This window comes from Thermobia domestica, chromosome 8 (genome assembly GCF_964235325.1).
Source record: "Thermobia domestica chromosome 8, izTheDome1.hap1.1, whole genome shotgun sequence".
NCBI lineage: Eukaryota > Metazoa > Arthropoda > Insecta > Zygentoma > Lepismatidae > Thermobia > Thermobia domestica.
The window spans coordinates 278148461-278165629 of record NC_137461.1 but is presented as its reverse complement, the minus strand read 5'-3'; the positions used below and the strand labels follow the sequence as shown (position 1 = coordinate 278165629).

The following is a 17169-nucleotide window of genomic DNA, read 5'->3' as shown; positions in this document are numbered from 1 at the left end:
GGATCTTGCAGAGATAGGAACACAAAGTAGAAACTGGCTCCAATTGGCTAAGGATAGAAGCTCCAATTGGTTAAGCTGTTTAGCTACTGCTGTTTATTCTAAAATTTTGGTTCGTGCCGCATTCTCATCAGAATAAAGCAACCTTCCAACCAGTACCATTCGCATGTTCGTATCACATACCCGAAAAGGGGAATTAGAGGAAAATGCAGATTTTTTTTCAACAAATTTAGTTCAAGACGCGTTCGACCAAAAGGCAGAGCTAATTTCATTCTTAGAATTTTGGTTTCCCTCTCTGTTATATTCAAAGTATGAAAAGTATATATGTAAACCGGGTGAACCTGAAAGGAGTCCACTAACTCCGGGAGATCATTAATCACATCAAAAGAAGACAAAAACTCCTCTTCCTACATATTATCAAATTCCGTGTCGTGTACGAGTGACAGGAGTGCTAACTTGGAATTGAAACTCGAATCCTGACAATTGAAATGGAACAGTAAGATGTTCACAACATACACGACGCGGAATTCGACAGCATACAACAGGACTTCTTACATTCTTTTGATGTTATGAATTACCTCACGAAGTACGCGCACACCTTTCTGTTCTGTTCCAATTGTCACGATTCGATTTTCGATTCCAAGTTGGCACCTGGAAGAACCCTGTATATACAGATATCAAAAATCCTTAAAAAGAAAGATTGATTTTGAGTTTAACGTCCCTTTCAGCAGCGAGGCTATATGGGATATGGACCTACTGATTAACGTGGAATCCGAACCACATGAGCTCTCGCTGGGAATAGAACCAGGATCTCCCACTCCAAAGGCGCGTACGCTTAAAAAGAAAGAAGAAAGTTTTCGAAATGAAAGATTATCATTATTATTATTATTATTATTATTATTATTATTAATAATAATAATAATAATAATAATAATAATAATAATAATAATAATAATAATAATAATAATAATAATAATAATAATGCCATTGTCTTTACAAACAGGTTACAGGATCATATACTTTACGAAATAGCATTGTTGGGTTCTGACAAGAAGATATTATGTAATATGATTATAAAGAACATGGAAAAGAGTAAAATTTATATTCTTTCAGCGTACTCACCCAAAAAGTATTGCACATGTTCCTGTAGTGAAAATTCCGCCATTGAATAGAAATTTTGGTCCTATTCGGTTCAGCTGAAAAGAAAGAGAAATATGATATCATACAACTTTCTCCTTGTCTCAAAAAATCAAGTATTATCGTATTTTTGACAAGCCAGTTGCGCTAGTACATCTTATCATTTGTTCCAATGAATGGTATACGCAAGAGGGTTTCGAAGTTGTAACTCCTTCCCTCTCCCTTCCCCGCTAGTAATCTTATCATTTGTTCCAATGAATGGTATACGCAAGAGGGTTTCGTAGTTGTAACTCCTTCCCTCTCCCTTCCCCGCTAGTGATCTTATCATTTGTTCCAATGAATGGTATACGCAAGAGGGTTTCGAAGTTGTAACTCCTTCCCTCTCCCTTCCCCGCTAGTGATCTTATTATTTGTTCCAATGAATGGTATACGCAACAGGGTTTCGGAGTTGTAACTCCTTCCCTCTCTCTTCCCCGCCTGAGCAAGATCTTGGCCAATAAATAGTTTTCGGATCAAGGGCTACAACATTTTTCAACGGCCCCTAATTCGAGTTTTCATATTTTGTACGAAATAAACATATCATAGTGAGTTAAGTGACAGTTTGGGTTTGGCTACATTATATATAGTTCTCCAGATATAAGAACTACAAGAAAATTTTGATTGCAATATATTGTATCTTGTGTACCAATTGGATTAGTAGCCACAAAATTTTCGAACGGCCCCTAAATCGAGTTTTTATATTTTCTGCGGAATAAGCACAGTTATATAAGAAGTTAAGTGATAGTTTGGGTTTGGCTACACTATAAGTAGTTCTCCATATATATGACTTACAAGGCAAAAATGCGCATGACGAGTGCAGTGGGAGGCCAATCGTCATCGCATCACATTGTGGACCTTGTTCGGGAACGCATCATGCAGAATCGTCGCTTCACAATAACGGAACTCAGCGGTCAGTTCCCACAGATTTCCCGCTCCTTATTGCATACCACTGCGAAGGAGCGCCTGTTGTTCAAGAAGTTGTGTGCCACGTGGGTGCCGAAGCAACTGACTCCTGAACACAAAGCAAGGAGCATGGGGTCATCAGCATTGATATATTTGCAACGATACGGTTGACGATAGATTTCAATCCGTGCTATGCTCTGTGCATTCAAAAACTTGACCACTGCTCGCACTTCACACGCGGCGAGAGCTGGAATAGCAATGTCCATCTTCAACCACTGCAACAACACTATTTAAAGCACTAGGGAAGTTCCACTGGCGCATGCGCCATGCTAGGACCTTACTCTCTCACGTACACGCAGTCGCTTCGCGCACCATACGGTTTCTTAGCTATGGGGCGGGTCGGAAAGTTACTTTCTGCGGGTGCCTCGTATGAGATTTATCCTAATTCTAGGTTCTAAGTTGGGGTGTTTGCGAGAGATACAACAATGAAATGTCACAAATTCAACTTCAAATAGTTTTAATAGAGTTTAATTTAGAGTGTGAATTTAAGTGTGTGTTATGCAGCGGGAAAAGTCTAACACAAACAGATTTCTCTGACATATACCTAGTAAATTCTGATGATGACTAATAGGTCCTACTCCAGTTCCATGCTGTTGATTGTCATTCAGCTCCAATCCTGATATTGTCTTGATTGGCGGCGGATTAAGTACTATCTCAGAGACGAAGGCGGATTAAGTACCATCTCAGAGACGAAGGTGGGTTAAGTACCATCTCAGAGACAAGGGCGGGTTAAGTACCATCTCAGAGACGAAGGCGGGTTAAGACCATCTCAGAGACGAAGGCGGATTAACTACCATCTCAGAGACGAAGGCGGATTAAATACTATTTCAGAGACGAAGGCGGATTAAGTACCATCTCAGAGATGAAGTAATGATTGCTAATAATCCTTTACTATCCTATCACCCTCCGTTTCGGTTATGTTAAAGTTGAAAAGAATACTGTTTAAATTAAAGTCTGATGAACGAAGAGTACATAACTTAAGCTATGTTCATGATGACAACTGACATAGATGTTGTGTCGTTTATTTTCTGAGTACCCACGGTTCGCACTCAGAAAGGTGCGAGTGCAGTGCATCTCAAAGCTGGTTGAACTGAACTCTCTTTAAAATTACCTAAGATTTTATATCAGTATCTTTGCTGAGGTTGACAATCTAAAAACTCGTGGACATGAGCAGTAATAAAACTATTCCGAGTCTTGAATAAAGAAGTTCCAGAACAAATTTCGGACTTTAGAAGGTAAAAAGTATATCTGTGGCAGCTTTTCATAATGAGTTCTGATTCAGTAATTGAAGCTGCATTCAGCGTATAAAAAGAATTCACAGACATGATTCTATAACAGAGTTTACATCATGATTCAGTTCTTCACATATAATTGTTTACAAGTAAACTTAAGAGTTAGTTCCACATTTTCTGATGTTTCGTACAGTTATACCAGTAAACTGAAACTTATATTTGACTCGAAATAAAATCTAACATTAGGACTATCACAGTATTTCGTTCTTTACTCTACAGGAGAGCTCTTGAACGAAAGCGGAAGTTTTGAAATTGTTCTTTGCATTAGACAGCTAGGGTGGTTATTTAGCCTAGTATGTTAATGGAATCAATCCATTAATATCTTAACAAGTAACGGTGGTTATCCATATCCAGTTCAAAATGACCAAATCTATACCATCTCCTTGGCTTCTATGCAACCTGCACGGAGTCAAAGAAATGTTGGTTGCCTATGATACAAGGATAAGTAACTTTCCTTATTGCAATTATCTCGATCGAGTTTCTCTATTCATATCTCGTTTACCATAACATCCCCTAGCTTCTATGCAACCTGTACAGTATCAAATGTTGGTTCCCTATAACACAAGGATACATAGATTTTCTTATTGCAACTATCTGGACTGAGTTCGTTGAGTCAATCCTTTGACATCTTAACGAGTAACAGTCGCGTTAACGGTGGTTATTCATGTCCGTTCAAAAGGACAAAATATATGCATACCATTCCCTTAGCTTTTATGCAACCTGCAACGTCACAAAGAGATGTTGGTTGACTATGATAAAAGGATACGGTACCATGTGATTTTCTTTAAGATTCTTCTAGCAGAGTATATTAGTACTTACATGCTTTCCATAGATTGGACTGATGAGGAACACAACGAGTTCGAAGACACCAAACACTAATCCATACTCGGTAGCAGATGCTCCTTTCTTCTCAGCCTAAAAAGGAAAAAAAATCGCATTAATAAGCAATGCAAAGTGCTTAATCTTCACAGTTTTATTTGGTAAAGTTAATTCAAGTATCCGATTATAAGAAAGAATAATTATATTAGTGCGAGAGGTACTTTCAATCATATCTTCTCGTTCATTTCTTCCACTCAAATAAGACTAATTTGAGTGGAGCCCATGTGGCGGGTTAATGGTGGTACTGGTGATTATAAAGAGGTCATGTGGCTGTTTAATAGCAGTACGGTTGGTTTCAAGCTGGCACTAGCGGTTCAGACGAGGAGAAACGGTGGATGTCGCCTTATTACCGCTTATTACCTTATTAAAATTGCGGCATTCGTGTAATTTCGTAACGGCACCGCCGCGTTAAACCGCCTTCGGCTCGCCAAATTTTCGACGGCAGGCCGCCGCAGATCGCGGTCGGTCCGAGACCTGATGTTGTGCTATTTTTTAATATAAATATGTTAGGCTGGCAACACTGCTAATTTGGCGGTACTGTAGAGCAGTATTCGTAGTTTAAGGGAAATTTCCCTAATCTAGGGAAATTTCGTAGAAAAATTTAGCAAAAAGGGATTTTTCGATAAAAAGTCAAAATCTAGGGAAATTCTAGCGCTGACTGAGTGACCAAAATAAAAAGGTTTAAATTTTCTTTGTTCTTAAAAAATTAACCAATATAATAGCGATAGTGTATGTTGTGTGTTCAAAGAACATAATTTGCACCAATTGTTGGTTGGGTATATAGTTAGGAGTTAGATTTCTGGGCTCTCGGCATCTACGGCCATGTTTATTTATTTTATTTATTTAAGAAGAAGAACACAACAGGTTATTCTACCCAATTACAGTGTTCATACCAGAGTTACATAGAATATCTATAATATATTTGCGAAATCTATTCTGACTCATACTGTGTATATCGAGAAGTTTTTTACATTTACTCAGTTTGTTGTAGACTGCACCCATCCTCCACGTTGGTGACTGTTTTGTTGCATTTGTTCGAGATTTCTTACAATAAAAGAAATTTCCATTGCCCACACGTATGTTTCCATTGGGTACCCTGAGATGAAAGGCAGAGACCAAATCCTTACTATTTAATTTGTTATTTAATATTTTGTACAAGAATATCATGTCATTTAACACTCTTCTGTGATTGAGAGACATTGTGTTAAAATTTTCATTAAGAGAAGTACTATTTTCATATGTGGGGAAGATGCCTGTTCTCTTGTACACCAGAAACCGCAGAAATTTATTTTGAACTCTTTCTATTCTAATAGAGTCTTTCTTCGTGTGGGGGTTCCATATAATAGACGCATATTCTAATTTTGATCTAACAAATGAAAAATATAATTTCAGTAAAACATTCGACTTATTAAATTCCCTTCCCATTCTCAAAATGAATCCAAGATTTTTGTTTGCGTCATTTACAATTTGATTTATATGATGCTCAAACGATAGTTTGTTATCATATATTACACCCAAATCTTTGATAGTTTGTTCCCCCTTTAACTCTTTACCATCTATCTTATATTGAAATTTAACAACATTCCGTTTCTTAGTGAAGGACACGGTTTTGCATTTATCTGAATTTATGTTTAACAAGTTGCTCTTGCACCATTCTTTTACTCTGTCTAGATCCTCCTGCAAACTGACACAGTCCTGGCTGTTGTAATTCTCCTATATAATTTTAGATCGTCTGCATAGAGCAGTTTATGTGATGTTTTAATACAATTAGGAAGGTCATTAATGAATATTATAAAAAGTAACGGCCCTAAATTAGATTCTTGTGGGACTCCAGAAAATTGAATATATTCAAATGATCTACAGGATTTATAAACCACATATTGTTTTCTGTCCATCAAATATGACTTCATAAGAGCAATTAACTGATCAGAAAAGTTGAGAAATTTAAGTTTATTCACTAACAACCTGTGGTTTACCTTATCAAATGCTTTCGCAATATCTGTATAAACTACATCTATTTGATTATTACTCTCCAATGTATCAACTAGATGGTCAGTGAAGACAGCGAGATTTGTTACGGTGGATCTGCCAGGAACGAATCCATGCTGATAATCCGATATTACTGGTTTAATGTGGTTTTCAATGCGCTTATAAATTATGCTTTCAAATATCTTTGCAAATGAGTTTAGAATACAAACCGGCCTATAATTTTGAATTTCTTTACTGTCATTATTTTTAGGAATAGGGCAAACTTTGGTAAGTTTCCATTTTGCTGGAAACGTGCTGGTTTGGAGTATTAGGTTAAATAGCATGTGTAAAGGTAATAAGAAACTCTCTTCACAACCTTTTATTACATATGATGGTACATCATCAATACCTATCGAACATTTTGATTTTAGTTTTCTGATTGCCATTCGAATCTCGTCCACTTCTATTAGGGTTATTTTGTGGAATATGGGCAGTCCGATAATATGGGCAGAACTAAGCTTTTCATAGTACCACTGGAAGAGGAATTAGGTAGAAACGAAACCTGGTAGTTGGGAACACTGTGTGGAGTATTGGCACAACGAAGAGACAGCGTCGTGGTGTTCGACTTCAAGTTCGTGGTATTTTGAAAGAAAAAAGGTAAGCAATCTGCATATTTTCTATTGTATATTTTATTGTTTGTAAAATGTAAGGTATTGCAAATAAGAGATTCACGCGAAATAAATGTTTGGGTAGAAAAATCACCTTGGTGAGTGTAATCTGTGAACATTGCACCATAGTTATCCGAAATTGGAGGGAACTCGTACGATGTCTTCTTGCTGCAGTGTTGCAACTTACTAAATAATATCACTATGGGGAAAATGAGCATATACGTTTTGTATAAAACGGGCAGATGTATTGAACATAGGATAAGTACATGTTGGAGAATATCAAATAAAAGGATTCGCATAGTTAACAAGTTCTTCATCATGAAAGAATACAGTCATATTTGAAAATACATATTTTAAAAATTATAAATAAATTTACTAATTTATTTTCTTCAATATTGTACTTAAGTAGCCTTACAACTTGACGTCTTTCTATTCGATTCACTGAGTGGTCACAACACTGGAGAATTAATCCTTCGATACAATTCTTAGCATTAATTTTGTATAAGGTACTAAATGTGAAAATATATAATCTTGAATCGAGCACAGGATCCATAATATTAAAAGTGACCACATGCGGTTTAAAAAAATCGAGTAAAATATTGCAGTTAATGAAGCAAACAAGCAGGTTTGAATCGTTAGCACTTGTTCAATAACTCAGCAGGATGTGTTTCCCAAACATTGCTACTGTAAGGTAGCGAGAAAAACGAAAACATCAAGTGAGAACTAATTAACATAGCTCATGGCCGCTAGTGTTGCTCACGAGACAAGACGAGACTTGAAACTGTCTCGTCTTATCTCGTAAAATAGGTGTCTTGTCTCGTCTCCTCTCATCTTGCAAAAACAATGATAAAAAGTTTCGAGACAAGCGTGACGAGACGAGACAGGTGAAAGAAGGTATCTTCTCGAGTTTCAAAAGTCCTGTCTCGTCTCGTGGCCATCACTAATGGCCACAGCTCTTACAAGCACTGTTGGAAACAATAGCAGCTGATTATTTTTTGCTTTCACATTAATAAATGTTTGTCATTCTCTTCTCATTGTTTTAATTTGTTCCCTCTCCCTCGTCTTTTCGTATGTTATTTATTAGGCCTATTACGGTATTTTTTCATTGCAGATGGCTCATAAATATACCAGGAAATCTGACAGGCAAACATGGAACATCGAGTGCATGGAAATGGCTATTGCAGCTGTGAAGAACGGAGATTGTAACCAGTCAGAGGCGTCTCGAATATATGGAGTACCTCGTCAGTCACTTCAACGTTACCTAAAAAAGGACAGTGATGAACCGTTCGTTGTGGCTAAACTGGGACGGCAGTGTGAAATGGACAGAGAAGCAGAAGCTGAGCTATGTCAACATGTAAAAACTTTACAAGAACATGGCTTTGGAGTGACAAGAACACAACTGAGATCACTGGCGTTTGAATTCATAGTAAAACTAAACGTGCCACACAAATTTAATAAAAATAAACGAATGGCTGGGTGGGAATGGTTGTATGGGTTTCTTGGACGTGATTTAAGTGTTAGGAAAGAGGAGAACTTATCACTGAACCGTGCTCTTGGGATGAACCGTCAAGCAGTGGGAGAATTCTTTACTCTCTTGGAAAATAAACTTACCGAACTTAACTTGCGTCAAAGGCCAGACAGAATATTCAATGCAGATGAATCTGGTCTGCAAATGAATACAAGACCAAGACATGTAGTTTGTGAAAAAGGGAAGAAGACTACCTACTATATCAGTCCTAAAGAAAAAGGAGAGACAGTGACCATATTAGCGTGTTGTAATGCTGCGGGAAATTATCTTCCTCCCTTCGTCTTGTTCAAAGGTAAACGGCAAAGGCAGGAATTCGAAGACCATCTTCCTCCTGGAAGTCACATTTATATGACTGATAGCGGATACATAACTTCTGAGGTATTCTTCTCTTTCATCAAACAGTTTGTAGCGTATTTTAGTGTTACTTTAGACAACCCCGCGCTTCTACTTGTGGATGGTCACGACACTCATTGTAGTAACCCTGCAATGCTGACATATTGTAAGGACAGTAGGGTGTGCTTGGTGTGTTTTCCTCCTCACACAACTCATTGGCTGCAACCAACAGACAGATCTCTCTTCAAACAATTGAAGAAATACTTTTATGAGTTTGCGCAAATGTTTGTGCGTAATCACCAGGGTCGCGCTTTCACCAAACTTGAATTTTGTGACATATTTTCACAAGCATGGCAAAGGTCGGCACATGCAGCCAATGCCACCAATGGATTCCGTGCAACAGGAATTTGGCCGCTTAATCCACATGCAATTCCAGACGAGGCTTTCATCGGAGAAGACTTGGAATGTGCTATCCAAGCAGAGTCTTCGGCAAGACGATCTACAAGCTCCAATGCAGAAACTTCACAACAACCTGATGAAATTCCTGGTCCCTCCGGCATGCAACGATGTCGCACAGGCTTACAGAGGCAACAGCAACACCTTCCTAGAACAACGGTGCCTTTATCAAGACCATCTGCTACAGCCAACCCAGCGAGTACGGCAGCAATTCATCGCAAGAAGGCTTCACAACAACCTGATGCGACTCCTGGTCCTTCCGTCATACAACGATGTAGCAAAGGCTTACAGAGGCAACAGCAACAAGAGCTTCCTCCCACAACATTTTTCATCACGTTCGTCAGATTCGTCGGTAAGTTTGGTGGAGGACCAACAGCAAAGTCTACCAGACATTCTTCGTTCTATTTCTCCTGTTCCGAAGATAAAGCCCCCAGCCAGGAGAGTGAACTCTCGACGTCGATGCACCAGAGAACTGACTAGCGACGCGGAAATAAATGAATCAGTTGTTAGAAAGAAAAAACGGGAAGAGAAGGCAAGTTTTCAGCCATCTAAACGAGGGAAGAAAGTAACAACGAGCAATAGTGTTCAATCGAAATGTCCTATTTGTGCCGTTGATTTTTATTCTGAAACAAATGGAGAAAGGTGGGTTGAGTGTCAGATGTGTGCGGTGTGGTATCATGAGTTGTGCGTTGGTACCGGGTCTCGAGGTGAGTTTATTTGCGTTAAATGTAAGACATAATACAGACGTTGCAGTGAATCAATGCTCACTAAAGAACAACTGCACGTGGTGCATCCAAATTTGAGCGTAGTCTGAGATCGTGGCTTTGATCTCTTATTATTTTCATGTTTTTTTCTAATTTAGTTTTCTTACTTTTTTATATTTTTTGTATTTTCTTTTCGTGAATAATGAATTTAAAACGATTTGGTTAAAACAATTATTATAAGCAAACAGTACGCCTGCCCATATTATCCAAACTACCTGCCCATATTACACATATACTTCGGTTAATATGGGCATTTGAAGTAAGGTTAGTATTTAATATTTCCTCGCAAGACCCTTACATATTGGTGAACATAAAATCCATGAAAGGGTAAGTAAGGTATCATTCTATGTTTCTGTAACATTTCTTGTCATATTATCTATTGATGAATATAAGTAATGTTACATTTTGTTGTTTTCTGCCCATATTACCCAAAATTACCCTATCGCTATTTGCAACATATCAATTTTTTCATACATTTCAACTAATGTCGAATCATCTATTTCAACTAGCAGTGGTGCTCCATCTGTATACACTGATTTAAAGTAGGTTGCAAATGCGTTTACTATATCTTTATCACATGCTAACTCTTTACCCTCATAACACAATACATTACCATTTAAATGCTTTGTTTTACTCTTAATAAAGTTCCAAAACGTAGATGGGTCCTCTTGTATTAAATATTCCGCTCCCTTAACGAAGTTTGTATATGCGACTTGTATATCTTTCTTAATCATTTTTCGAAGTTTATTAAATTCGCCCGTCACATATGAGGGATGACGTCAGTCAGCGATCGCACTATCCGAGGAAAGGCGGGAAAGTTAGGAAGCGGCCTGGGATCTGAATTTTAGGTATCATACCAGCATTTGCCAGGTGTCAATGAGGAAAACGTCAGTCAGGATGACTGGCTTGAAAAAAAAAACTGTCACACTTTTTCGGACTGTGTTCCCACCGGGAATCAAACCCGGGACCGCTCGCACCAAAGACGAGATTCGCGCAGGCCCGTATCCAGGGGGGTCTAGGAGGGCCGCCCCCCTAAATTTTTGCTGCCCCCTCTAAAATTTTCACGGTAGGCTTGCAAATGAACTATAATATGGTGATGAACTATCATATGGCTGGATCGGGCCCCCCTAAGTTCAGTCGGACCCCCCGACATTTATGGGCCGGCTACGGGCCTGGATTAGCTTCTACGCTACACGAGGCCACTTGAGGATATTTTGTGTCTTTTGTTTAAAAAAATTGAAGGAAACATAAAAAAATAGAAGCAAAAAACAAACGTGGCACTTCCTTTAATATAATTAAATTAAGCTTATCACGTAAGTTCTTTCATAGGAATTGAAGATTCAACAAACTAGGGAAAATCTTCTGTCAGTCGAGGGACATGTTCTTAACGAAAACTATGAACACTGCTTTAGAGTGCTAAACAATGTCTTCGTCTCGATATTTGCATAGAGAAAAATTTGTGTTTCCATCTGTTAGTTTAAAAGGTGAAGGTCATATTAAGATAAATTATCTATTCTGTACACATTATAGTTTCTTAAAATTTATTTCCAAGAAACCGCCTTACAAGAGAAAATTCTTAAACATATTTCTGTGTTCATAGCGTGTAACATAATACGTGAGTAATTTATTTGAACTGATTTCTTCCTGTAGTTTATCCATTTTTGCAAAGGGTACAGCATTTGTGTATTGCGGCGTCAGATTTAACGTCTTATCTAGTAGTTTTTATAATGAAGTTAAAGGCAGATGACCTCAATATCATTGATAACTCTTTGATTAAAAATAGTCAATAATTTCCTGTCAGTATTTGACATTCAGTAACTGCAATGTTTCTCTCTCCTTTCTAGTCGCTACCAGCGGGTAAACGATTAGTGTTGTCCCCAGGGTGGAATGGAATTCCAGACCAGAGTTAAGGGCACAGTCATCAACAGATACAATCTGATCGGACTAAGTCAGGAAAACAGTTTACGGAGAGTGAGTACGGGCTGTTCTAAGACGGAATGGAACGAAATATTCTTCCTGTGTCTACGTCTTCGTGGAGTTTATTTTTCACTTCTTTCTTTTTGTCTTTCTCAAACTTTTATTAAGAAGATGGCATCCCTTCGTGTAACCCCCTACACTTCCACCCATGGTTGTCGCCCTTGGTATGAAAGATAAGATATTCCAATGCTTCGGTTCGAATATCATCTAAATATAGACTTCTGGCGCTTCTGTTATGAACTTCAAGTGATTGATGGAAAAGGTGCGGCTGGGTGCACTTCTTCACTATTTACAGTGTTTATTAATTATGTGCACCAATCATAGGCCACGTATACTCAAAATGCGATATTATTGAATTACTAATGTAAAAATTGAAATACTTATTTAATGAAGTGTATAAAAAATTTACGTATGAGGGACGTCACCATTTGCATTTTTGGGCGACTTTCTAGTCGTATTCTCTGAATTGTATGTTTGAATAATTGAAAGAAAGTAAGAATATTATTCAGAGAAATCCTAGTTGGATATAGAAAATGTCAAAATCAGGTAAATAATAGAATAGGAATGTACAAGTGTCAAAATCGAGAAGTTCCAGCGGAGTAAAGACAGCCAGATGATCAGGGTGAAAAAAATTGAGAAAAGTGAAAAAGAAAAATAAGCAGAGTAAAAGTACGTAGAATATTTCTGGATGTCGTCATTTACGTCCACGCCAGTCAGTACTGTCAGTCAATAGGGGATGTTGTCAGTCCCACAATCACCGCCTAACTAAATGTGAACGCGTCGACAACAAGGTCTTTTGCACCCTTCTTTCACACATTAAAAACAAGAAAGAAAAACTAAAATTCCCAGGGAAATGATGAATTCAGATCTCAGTCTATATCATAATAAAAAAACGTGCCATGCTATTCAGGATATAAAATAGCATAGCACTGAAGAAATATGCGAATTCAATACACAAACCAAGAACTGGTTAAAACACACAATCATGCTAATCTTCTCTGCCGGGAAATCTCGGCAATAGGTATACACACGTGAGACCTCCCTTAATTAGTAGTGGATATGACTGTGCAGGATAGAAAAGGAAATACTAAGACCAGAATGAAACCAATGTAACACAAATAAGCAATGGATAAGATTGGAAATAACTTAATTAAAATGGGGAAAAGCCCTCACAAAGCAGTCAAGACATGGACATGTCGCAAAAATGAGAAACTGGTCATCACCAAGCGAAGTAGGCAGATCTGCGGGCAGGACAACGCGGGCTCGTTTAGGAGCAAGATACAGACACTCCACGAAAAGATGGCGAATAGTTAGCAATTCACAGCAAAGGACGCAGGAAAGCGGATTAGAACCACGCAACACATAACTCATGAGTGAGGTAAGTATGACAGACACGCAAGCGTGCTAATCTTCACACTTCTAGCCATGAACTACGTGAATTCGTTGTCGAAAAACCATGTTGAGGCTTGACAGCATTCAGTTTGATATGCAAGAGCTGGTTCCAGTCTATCTGCCAGCACTGAAGGAGGTCTACAACAGGACGAAGATCAGTTCTGTAAGAGTAGCTTCGTTGGCAGCGCGGTCAGTACTCCCATTGCCCGGGATACCAATATGGCTAAGCACCGAACAAAAATGTACATCACAGCCTACAGCACGCAAGGAGTGACAAGAGATTATAACTTGCTGAACAAGCCGGTACACAATCGATCTATCGGTAAGGCTACTTAAAGCACTGCTGAAGTCAGAGCAGAGGAGAATATACTGCAAAGACAGTGTCGACGAATATACTGCAAAGTCTGCAAGATAGCAACTAATTCTGCAGTAAAAGCCGTAGAGAAAGATGGAGTTTGAAACTAGCGCTATGATTAGCCGTAAGGAAGGCACAACCACAGCCTGCATGCTTCGAACAATCAGTGTAGAAGAGGATATAGTTTCGGTACTGATCCAGGAAAAATACGAACTACTGACGAAATCCTTTACTACTGGCGACAGACTTCTTAAACTGCGCTACATTAAAGGCGATGACTGGTGAAAGAAGAGTCCACAGAGGAACGGGTAGGAAGCCCAGTGCACGACGTGCAAGGACGTCCACTCCAAGGGAAAGCACAAGTTTCATATCACGAATGCCGAAAGACCAGTAACAGTAGATCGTGTTTGATAACTGTCATAGCGAGTATCAGCTTTAGTGTGAAGACAAAAGGATGGTCAGGTAGTGCATAAATTTTAATATAATAGTTCGAGAACAGGCAATCCCGAACGTATGATAGACAAACTATCGCGATATACAAATCAAACTCACTCACGTGGTGTACAAGTGACATTGTTAGTTGTTTTCAAAATCAAGTTCTGTCCATTCATACAGACGAATGTGAACCTTCACGTTATTTAGACATTCTCAATGAACAGATATTTACATTTCTCCAATATTTTCACGATGCATACGGAACGATCTCTTCTTCCAAGTTCATAACTGATGTATTTACATGACTCAAAGACTTTGAGCATAATCAGACATCCACTTATTTTACTGGAAATTACGGAATCTACTGATGAGCGAATAATATCCCACATCCGCAATACCTCTTGGAGTCGCTTCAAAACAGATTTCTGGAAGTTATCCCGTTTAGAAATGATTTTATCTGGCATTACACAAATTTGAGAGAAGGTGATTGTTTTTCATGTTCATTCAAGAAATTAACTGTACAACAACACGTGAACGAAAGACATAAAATAATATTACTGTCCACATTGCAAACTAATTTAATTATAGTCACTGTCACGCCAAGAGAGCTTATTACATAAATAGGCTACAGTTACATCCAGCATCATAGAAGTATAAAACTATGTTCTTTGTTCCCTATTATTTTTTATGATATCTATCTGATTGATAAGTTATATAAACATATTGATATGTTTGGTGTCCAAAGATTAACCACTAGTTCAGGATATGTTTATCGTTCAATGCCTTTTCAATACGTTTGTTTTATTTGCTTTGTATGTATCATATAAAAAAAGGTCATGCATACATTTTAAAGCATATTTCTAGTACAGAAAGATAATGACTGTCTTGTTTGTTCATTTAACTATGGCTTGCACAGCTACAATTACGTTAAATGAACATCTTTAATGTTATATTTGAAAATATGCTGTCATTGTAAGTATTTTATCATTTGTCATACAAATTGAAGAATTTAAATTTTCAGTTCAATGTAAAATAGCAGTGATTAATATCCTTCTTTCTGTCGCCTGTTTCTTTTTCTTCCTTAATAACTTCTATTACGCTCCTTAAAACAACTTTCTTCCAATGTAATGTCCATAATAGTGTCGTTTCTTTTCCTTTCTTTCAATATTACTCTATCCTACTATTACTAACACTCTTTCACTGTTTATACTTTAAAATAGCTAATTTTCACTTATCTTCCTTCATACCAAAAATGATTTTCTTAACAGTTTCTCACTGCTTTTAGCTGGTGTCCATGTTTCATCACGTAAATTACAGTACTCCAAGCTAAACACTTGATAATTAATCTTTTCTGTTAGGATTTTATACAAAGAATCACAAAATATAGTTTTCTTCTTCCTAAAATATTACTTTCTCCATTTCTATTACTATCTTTATTTTATTTCCTCATCTCATTTTATATCCTTTCATACTACTACTACCTTCACTTCGTCACGCCCACACAGTTATCGGCCTGTTAACGTTTATTTTTCATGTTATTTCTTCACAGCCTTTCTTCAAGGTTTCTATCATCAATTTAGTTTGGAATGAGATTCTGTAAGCTGAGTCACATCTACTAACCGAATATACATTGTAAAATTGTGTTTATTAGGATAGAACTAAAAGTGGTACATAGGATTTTTTGAACTACTTCTAATCACCTTTTTATTATAGAAATTCCTCTTATGTACAGTAATAACTAATTACAGTTAAAATATTAAGTTTCTCTTAGATATTTGGTGGTTTGTTGGTGAATTCGTAGAAATCCAGAGACCCAGCGTCCTATGGTTACATGATCCAAGGCTCTTGCGGCCAAGGAGTGTGTATACGTACCTCTTAGAGACCAGGTTCTAGAGAATGTTAAGGATAAAGTAGCTCTCTCAGATCAGGCGTCATAGAGAGTGGTAAGGATAAAGGAGCTGTTAGAGGTCAAGGGTCCTAGAAAGTGGTAACGATGAAGGAGTTCTCAGAAACCAAGCGTCCTAGAAAGAGATAAGGATAAAGGAGCTATCAGAAACCAGGCATCCTAGAGAGATAAGGATAAAGGAGCTCTCAGGGACCAGGTGTTCTAGAGAGAGGTAAGGATAAAGGAGCTCTCAGAGACCAGGTGTTCTAGAGAGAGGTAAGGATTAAGGAACTCTCAGAGACCAGGCGTCCTAGAGAGTGGTAAGGATAAAGGAGCTCTCAGAGACCAGGTGTTCTAGAGAGAGGTAAGGATTAAGGAGCTCTCAGAGACCAGGTGTTCTAGAGAGAGGTAAGGATAAAGGAGCTATCAGAAACCAGGCGTCCTAGAGAGAGATAAGGATAAAGGAGCTCTCGGGGACCAGGTGTTCTAGAGAGAGGTAAGGATAAAGGAGCTCTCAAGAGACCAGGCGCCCTAGAGAGTGGAGGTGAGGATCAATCAGTGGAGACTGATGCCTTCTGCAATGTATTGGCTCCTTTTAACCACACATGTTACCGACTTCATTAATCTTCGTTATGTGATGATCGTTCACGATGTCTTCTTCGTGGTTGTCTGAAGATGTATACAGCCAGCACGTGGTATTGGAAGCGCGTTTTGAACTTTATATTATGCAATTTATATACTCTGCAAAAATACAGTTTCTTTTTTAATTTGAACATTTCTTTCCCTATTTCTCCCAAATAAAGTATTTTCACAGTAGTATATTAGTAGGCCGCTTATACACAAAGTAGAAATTACGATACCGAACCATTCGAATTTTCGATATCACCTCCAATAAGGACGGTTAACAAATCGACCCATCACCAACGTCGATGTGGATCGAAGCCGGCCTGAGATGTCGGATCGATAAAATTTAGATGTTGATCGACGTCGATACCACATGTGGATAGATATCACTTATGCAACAACCATTAGCATAAGATAGGGTCTCAGAGTTCAACAAGGAATGCTTTTCGCTCTCGCTGCTGTCATATTCTCCTAGAA

General features: G+C 38.1%; 1 protein-coding gene across 1 annotated transcript in view; it reads right to left on the bottom strand.

The window, feature by feature from the left end:
- The window catches only part of LOC145693648 (MFS-type transporter SLC18B1-like), a 121992-nt gene that overhangs the window by 63877 nt on the left and 40946 nt on the right, over nucleotides 1-17169 (bottom strand). Inside the window, exons 2-3 of the mRNA XM_081769852.1 lie at nucleotides 4248-4343; nucleotides 1120-1193 (exon numbers count right to left, since the gene is read on the bottom strand). Coding sequence (XP_081625978.1) covers nucleotides 1120-1193; nucleotides 4248-4343 — 170 coding nt within the window. The remainder of the gene's footprint in view (nucleotides 1-1119; nucleotides 1194-4247; nucleotides 4344-17169) is intronic.